Source organism: Lagenorhynchus albirostris, chromosome 10, assembly GCF_949774975.1.
Source record: "Lagenorhynchus albirostris chromosome 10, mLagAlb1.1, whole genome shotgun sequence".
Classification (NCBI taxonomy): domain Eukaryota; kingdom Metazoa; phylum Chordata; class Mammalia; order Artiodactyla; family Delphinidae; genus Lagenorhynchus; species Lagenorhynchus albirostris.
Window position 1 is genome coordinate 64,796,112 of NC_083104.1, and position 8,179 is coordinate 64,804,290.

The 8,179-nt window shown below is 43.7% G+C and overlaps 1 protein-coding gene across 4 annotated transcripts in view; it reads right to left on the reverse strand.

Annotated features, from left to right (window-relative positions):
- Nucleotides 1-4,895, reverse strand: part of ILRUN (inflammation and lipid regulator with UBA-like and NBR1-like domains) — a 121,970-nt gene extending 117,075 nt beyond the window's left edge. For all 4 annotated transcript variants that reach the window (XM_060162627.1, XM_060162625.1, XM_060162628.1 and 1 more), the window contains exon 1: nucleotides 4,555-4,895. In XM_060162627.1, the coding sequence (XP_060018610.1) occupies nucleotides 4,555-4,712 (158 nt within the window). In that variant the 5' untranslated portion in view covers nucleotides 4,713-4,895. The remainder of the gene's footprint in view (nucleotides 1-4,554) is intronic.
- Nucleotides 4,896-8,179: the final 3,284 nt, after the last annotated feature.

Consider the following 8,179-nt stretch of genomic DNA (forward strand, 5'->3'; position numbering starts at 1 on the left):
CTCATTTAGCATGCAGGTGACTGAGAAATGGAAGATCAGGCAGGGGAGGCACTGTGAGATCAGATAGGATGTACAACGGATTTTCTCATCGAGATTCTGATTTCACTTCATTGCATAGTGGTTATACCTTCATTTTATCCAGAAGGGTGCTTCTGACAATACTGAGAAAGTCAATAGGACATTATTTTACAAAAATGTTTTTCCTGAGTTATTTTTCTAGAAAACATCTGTTGTATCCATGATGGGCGTGTGTAGTGTTCCAAAAAATACACGTTGCTTCCTGAAGATACCTGAAGGCAACCTAGGATGTTGCAAAACTTTTGCAGTTTTGCACCAAAACTGCAAAGCACTAGCTTAATGAATAGGAGGGACAGAAACAAACAACATTGTCTATATGCTGGTCAAAAATAATTTACTTATCCCTATAATGAGAAATAACTCCTTCGTTAACATTCTCTAAAAAATCTACAAGTGTTATTTGTTTCTTGTCACAAACACTAAAGAATAACTCACTTTGAAAACATAACAGAGGCAAATGACTTTGAGGGCCACAGCTGAATTTAAAATCTCATGTAACACTGAGAATTGACTAAAAATGGTAAATTTTACTTTATGTATATTTCACCACTATTAAGCTCTCCTCTCAATCCTGTTGGTTTCCACTTAAAAATATATATAAATCTATCAGACTACATTAAAGAGTGAGAAACCATTAAACTGAATGTGTTAAAATGACACATGGTTGAAAATTTCTAGTGATTTGTATTAATAGAAGCTTTCTGACCTCTTAAGGAACGTGTTTATTAGATATTCTTCATCTCCAAGGAGGACACAAGCAAATGAAAAAAGCTTAATTACAGTAAGAAAGATTCAGTTTTGACATAATTCTAACTAGAAAGGTAATTAAACACTACCATAAGGTATCATGCAAATCTCTGCCCTCAGGGATGCAAGAAAAGCTATCTTGGAAGGGTTATATGCAATTTTGCAGGAAAAACTAGAATGAACTAGAGAATCTTAAGCCAGCTTCCAGTTTTAGAATTCCAAGTTCTATACTCACAGCCCAAAAGTGTCTTTGCAAGACATTCCACCTATAGAAAGTTATTCTAATCTACAAGTCATTTCAGTTTAGCTTCAGATATTGGGTTCCTTCACCACACCATTTATGCGCTTTATGTACTTACTTAGGAACTAAAAATTAACTACTTTTGTTAAGAGTCAGTTCCACCAATCTCCAGCAGCATAGCTGCCAGCTCAGGTATAAATAGTACAAAACTGAAATAATACTGGGTTCTAAATTAAATAGAAATATCTATAGAATGCATATCCAACCTAAGACTAAAAAAAAAAAAAAATCTATGTTTACACTGTAGGTAACTTATAAGGCCAAAACTCTCAATTTAGCCAATTTTCAACAGCTTCTTAAAAAGTTGTTTGTTACCAACAACAAAAATAAATTCTTACTTTTGAAAACAAACCTTTCCAAGTAGGGTTTCATTTTAGAAGACTCGTGGCCTTCATTTTAAAATAATCATTTTTATTTTACCACAATATTTTTTAACAATCACTAGACAACTGAATGGTGGTTATTTATTACAACCCAAAGCAGGCACTTATAAAGTCACAGGAGGGTTAATCATCTCAAACTCAACAGGTTAACCACAGCAATTTGAGAGAAATTTTGGCAACCTGTACCGGGACTATCTCGACAGTTTCCGAAGTCAGACATTAAATGACACTTAAAAACAATACATTTCAAAAAAAACAAACAAAACAATACATTTCTATGTAAAATAGATAGCTAGTGGGAAGCAGCCGCATAGCACAGGGAGATCAGCTCAGTGCTTTGTGACCACCTAGAGGGGTGGGATAGTGAGGGTGGGAGGGAGACCCAAGAGGGAGGAGATGTGGCGATATATGTATATGTACAGCTGATTCACCTTGTTATAAAGTAGAAACTAACACACCACTGTAAAGCAATTATACTCCAATAAACATGTTAAAAAAATACATTTCTAGACTTTAGATATTTATTTAACACACAAATATTTTGACCAGGTATGCATTCATGTATGTATTTTAACTAGATTTTATTAATTATGATGAGTATTTGTTTAAAACAAAGATAAATTTAGCCAGGTCAACATAGGAATCAAAACACAATACTGGATTATGAAACTAACTGCTTTCGTAAGAAAGAAAAGCATAACAAGCCTTACTTCCTTCAGTTCACAAATTTTTCATTTTATAATCAAAGAAAAGAAAGAACATGACTTCTACAGTCAAAAAATAAGGTAACGTACTTAAAGCTGAGTTATCACTTAATTGCCTGGATTCCTAAGAAGCTACTGACTTCTGTTTTAAAACTAGAATACATTTTTTAATGGCTCACTCCTTTGTTCAGGAATGCTGATATCACCTTGTTTTATACAGAGATAACATCTCATCAGAACACATGCTACTCAGTGTCATTGAGCTTAATAATTTTTACATAAAATTCAAATAAAATTTTTATAATGCGACCATAATTTTTATTTTTCTCATCCACACTGGGCCTCACCTTTCACATCACTTAAAAACAAACAATCTTAGATGTTAAACACACACACACCTCAAGCATATAAAATTCATTACATTGTTTCTGTAGCCATTAATAATTGTACTAATAAATACTGACTCTAAAAAACTAAAAACTTATTAGGGCAGGATTTAAATGATACAACTCACAAGAGGGTGGGGAGAAATAATGATCCTCCCCTACCAAACTGGCAGCAACAATATGCCAAGTCTCTTATGCTGAACTAGTGTAAACAAGGAAGAAAAGGAGCTGGGGGTAGGAAGCAGGCAGGCAAGGGTACAACGCTCCTCAAGATATAGCTTTACTTCTAAATCTCACCAGTGTAATACCTCTTCTTGGTGTTTTCAATAACCCCTGTCACTCTCTATTAAACACATAGGCTGCTGTTCAGAAAACTACTGCAGGCTGTAGTCCCTGTCTGAGATCATCCCAGACATAAAAGATACAACTGGGGGTCACAAATGCTTCTTTAATTATAAAGACTATCTCCTGCATTCAAAGAGTTTTCTAAACATCTAAAAACTCAATCCCACTCTTACTATAACAATCAACTTTAAAGATAAACAACAGGACCTACCAATGATGCTGCACAGAAAAAAATTCACACGTCACCACAGCTATAAGGCTCCCATTAATAAGATGGGCATCATTCAGGATAGGGCTCGATGAGTAACGGGATCAAGACTAGGCTTACAGCCTCTTTTTCTGGCATTGCTTGAGGCATCCAGTGGACAGGGAATAAAGGGGAGGCTGGTTGTATAAGTGATGCCAAGAGAAACAAGATTCCACATGCCCAACACAGAGAGCAAAGGGCAATCATCTCATGGCTTTAAGACCAAAGAAAGATGAGTTGTTTCACCTGAAATCCTTTCAAAGGAAGTCTAATGGTCTCCACTTAATCACTCACCCTGAGTGAACTCAACAACCCCTCAGAGAACAAAGGGAAGCCTTGCTTATCAAAAATAGCAAGCGCTCCACCCAAAGCCAAGAAATACTCCTTTAGTCTAAGTTGTCATGGTCTTCTGTCCCAATTCAGTCTTCTACAAGGAAACTCCAAGCCAAAAATACTTGGTTCCCAGCCTAAGTCAAGTTCTCCATTTTCGCAAACATCTACCAACCAGCTTTCTCTCAGGTAAGCCACTCTGGATAAGCCCCTCTCCATTCCCGCATTCTGGAGCCCAGGGCTCCAATCCCCTCAGAAAGTTCCCTCCCCCAAGATAATCTCCCTCCTTCACTTTTCCTAAGGTTCTTCCCACACCGTGCTCCAGGTCTAGCACTCCCGGTCCTCCATTAGTGGATCCCACTAGTAGATCCCACCGCTCCCTGGCACAGCTCTTGGGAAAGTCATCTTTCTTACCGTACTCACTTGTCCTCCCCCATAAAGTTTTTCCCTTTTCTTTATCTGTTTTCGAATGGACACGCACACACACACACACAATCTGTTCTTCTCGGCTCTTAACTCCCAAGTCTCACCCGCGCGCCAGGTTCTTGCATAGTACCTAATTCTCTCCCTCAGTTTCCCCTCATCCCTGTCATCCTCAGCCCCTAACTCCATACCCCAAGCTTTTGCCCACTCCCCAAATTCAGATTTTCTGTGCTTTTTACTCTTAGCCAACACCACAGCGCTCTTCCTCACAGGTCGACCCCGTGCCTCGATCCTCGAGTCTTTCCCCCTCTTCCCGCGTTCCTCGGCCGCTAATACTCCGCAGAACCTCAGGAGTAACCCCCGCCCATCTCCCTTCCGCCTCTCCTGCCCTCCACGGACCCCAACTCTCCTCATACATCTCCCTCCAGCCCTGCTCGGCCCCCAAATTTCTTCCAGGCCCCTAGGGTTCCCCACACTCCCTCCCCGCCCCGGAAAGGGGGTACCCCTCAGTGCCCGACCGTCCCGCCCGGCCGCCGAGCTTGGGCGTCCCTTCCCTTCCCCTCGGGGCCCCGAGGCCGCTGCCAGGGCTGGCGCGGCGGGGCCGGCTCACCAGTTGGTCATGTCCAGGAAGAAGGCGCAGCCGGCCGGGTTGAGCTGGAAGCCGAGCAACCGCTGGAACTCAGAGATGAGCACGTCCTTGTCGGTGGTGCCCAGGCAGCTGAACTTCTGCATCAGCTCGGGGTCCAGGTCCACGTCCATGCCCTCCATGGCTGGGGCCGGACACTCGCTTCCCCGCCTCCTCACAACTGAGCTGCCGCCGCGCCGCCGGGCCCGGGGACCGGGAGGGGGCCCGCTGCTAGCTGGCGCCGCGACCCCGCTCCTCTGAGGTAGGCCCCGGGCCTCTCACCGCCTCATAGGGGTAAACTCACTCAGCCACTCACTCACTCTCGCGCTCCCCCCCCTCCCACCCCCCCCAGTGCCGCCGCCTCCGCCGCCGCCGCCGCCGCCTCTCGCTTCTATGCCGCCTCCGCCTCCTCCCGCGCCGCGCCCACTGCGCAAGCGTCGCCCGCCTAGCCCCGCCCCTTCCTCTCCCGGAGTCCCGCCCCTCCGTGGCGACAGAACCCCGTGACGTCCCCCGCGTGACCTCACCGCGGTGGAGCGAGGGGGCGGGCAGTGGGAAGGAGGAAGGGGACGGCCGGGCGGCGCGGGGAGGTGACTCCTGGCCTGACCTTTTCCTCGCCCCGCCCCCACGCTGAGAGGGAGGAGTTAAAGCCCGGGGTTGGCGGGGAAAACCGCCGGGATCTTCTTGTACGACAACGGCAGCGTTTGGGAGGTGAGGAAACTGAAGTCGGGGAAGAACAGAGGCCAGGGCAAGGTCAGGTACCAGATGGCATACAAGACCCAGTCCTCTCAGCCAGGGCTTTGCCCCTCGCTCTGGAAGGACTTGTTTGCATAAGTTTCTAGAGCTGCTTTCCCAGAGGGTTAATGCCCTAAAATCCTAGGCTCCTGGCCACCCTCGGTGATGATTACTCCAGTTTACCCGTGCTGTTTCTGTTATGCAACGGTAGTCTCCAGTTTCCGGAAAGTAAGGGAGGCCTCGATAAAAACGTCAATCACAGGTCCAGACGAACACCGCATATAATCTTACACCCACTCCGTCAAGACCAACCCTCTCAAAATAAAGGTTAAGTCCCGAGAATTTGACATTGCCTGTTAAGTTTTTAAAGTGTTACGGTACATATAGTACACCTAACTGGTCAAGGCCCCTTTTCAAGATCAAAGAATGAGAAAGGACGCATAGGGACCATATTGTCTACCTTCATTCCTTCTTTCACCACGATTTGCCTAACACATCCACACGGGGAAAAGGCGAATAAGAAACGGTTTCCTGCCTTTAAGTGGCTCTTTGTCTGTCTTACAAATAAGGAAAGTGAGATTCAGAAAGTTTGTATGCCTTGTCCAAAAATACAGAGCAGCAAAACTAGAACCCATCTTTCATTCCTAATGGAGTATGTTTTCCATAACAATTTCAACAAGCAGACAACTAGAGTAAGTGACCAGTAGTATCCGGGATGCCATGAGATTTTGGAAAGGGAAAACATTCTACCTCCTTCTGTCCCACTACCAAATAAGACTAAAACAATGGCTTTAAAAGCCTAGGTTCTGGGGTCACACATATTGGAGATTCAAATTCTCATTCTGCCAGTTATTGGTAATCATAGTGCTTGCCCAGATAGGATTGTTGTGAGGATTAAATGAGGTAACAATATATAAGCTCAGTACCCTGCCTGCTCCATAAGAAGCACTTAAGAAATGTTGACTAGTATTCTGGCCATAAACTTGAGATGACGGTGGTGGGGTTAGACAGTGATACAAGTAGGCGGGGATTACTTCTTCACCTGGTCCCTCTTCTACTTCACTTCCCTTACTCGTCCTCCGTTAAAATATGAAATACGTGCCCTTTCTCTTTTCTTAATAAGGGACCAACCTTCCTCTCTCTAATAATTTTTTTCCTCCAACAGGAGTATTTTATGGGAAACAGACACCTTTAACAGCATACTTACAAACTCGTATTAGACACTAGTTATAAACATTTTATAAGAAACTGTTCTTGGTTCTCTAAGTTCTCTGTGGAAGCTTAGATCATTGCCAGGGCCTAATTTTTGGATGGCCATAATGTTGGAATATTTCACTACTATTAAGGAAAATTTAGTCTCCCTCAGGTGAGCACATACTGTCCCAATCTTTTGGATGATGGAATGGGAACACAGAAAGATTATAAAAATCCCAACATTAGAGCTGAAAGGAACTGAGACTGTCTAATCTAACCTCCTCGTTTTACAGATGAAGGAATTGAAACCAAGAGAGGAGAATTGATTAACCCAAAATCACACAGCTAGTAATGACAGAAACTCCCAGTCTAGTGCTCTATCCACTATATCCTGCTACAATTCCCTTTATACTTTGAGTTCAATGTGGCCTTACATACAAAATAATTTGAAATGCAGATCCAAGACCTGATTTGATGTTAGACTATACACTCTCTGGAAGTGTTTTAACTTGCAACATTCATGGATTAAAGTTGTGTTGACCAAGGGTCTAAAAGAAAAAAATGTTATTGGAATCTGATGATTCTATTAGAATGCTGACCCAAAGGAAATTAAAAGCTCTTGGCCAACCCCATGCAGTACTAGGGCCTTAGCTCTCACCTAAACATCCCGCATAATACAAAAAGATTCTTGCAAATAAGAGACCCAAATGGCTCAGAATGTCAGTTCATGATGGGAGTTATCTCAAAGGAGGATAACTACTCCTCAAATGAATTCTGAAACTTTCTGGGGACATTTTTGATTCTCATGAGATTGGGGGTGGTATTAATTCCTGGCCATTAATTCCCTGAGGACCAGAAATGCTAATCATCTACAATTCTTGGGACAGTCATGCCCAATAAAAAACTGTCCCATCCCTTGGGACTTCCCTGGAGGTCCAGTGGTTAGGACTTTGCGCTTCCATTGCAGGGGGGCATGGCTTCGATCTCTGGTGGGGGAACTAGGATCCTGCAAGTTGCACAGTGCAGCCAAAAAAAAAAAAAAACTGCCCCATCCCTAACCACTGTGTACACTGACCAAGGTGGCTGGCACATTAGATATGAAGAACCAGCCCACCCCCACTCCCCTATGGAAAAATTCTTTTGTGGGGTAGGATATGAAATGGAGGAAACAGAGGTGTTACCCAGTCAGGAGAGTCTCAGAAATGTGAATCTCCACTTGAGTCTGAAGGGTTATATAACAACACCTGTGGTCCTGCCCTGATGGCTCTGCAGCTTTGTTTTGTTTTGTTGGGAAGAGGGCCTGGAGAAGGACTGGTTGAGAGGCAAAAGGACAAGTTGCTGAGCACCACCCTAAGGAAGGAAAGCTGACAAGCACTATTCCAAAAGGGCTTCTAGGCACCATCTCATGTCGGGCAATATGCTCGAATATGCCACTGCCTGGAATATGCCCAAGACCTGCCACTTTCTTTCCAAATTTCTTGAGCTGGTGATCTTATGTAAAAAATTTGGACTAATCCCAGATCCCCAGACCAGGTCAATTTCAGGGTTTCTTAAGGAAGTTAAGGCATTCTGTCATTCAGAAGTTGAAAGTCTAGGAGAAAAGTGATTCATTTCACCAGAGCATCCTAGATTGCCTCCATATCTCCAAGTCCTTAAGATTCAGACTTGCCAAGGCCAGCTAGTA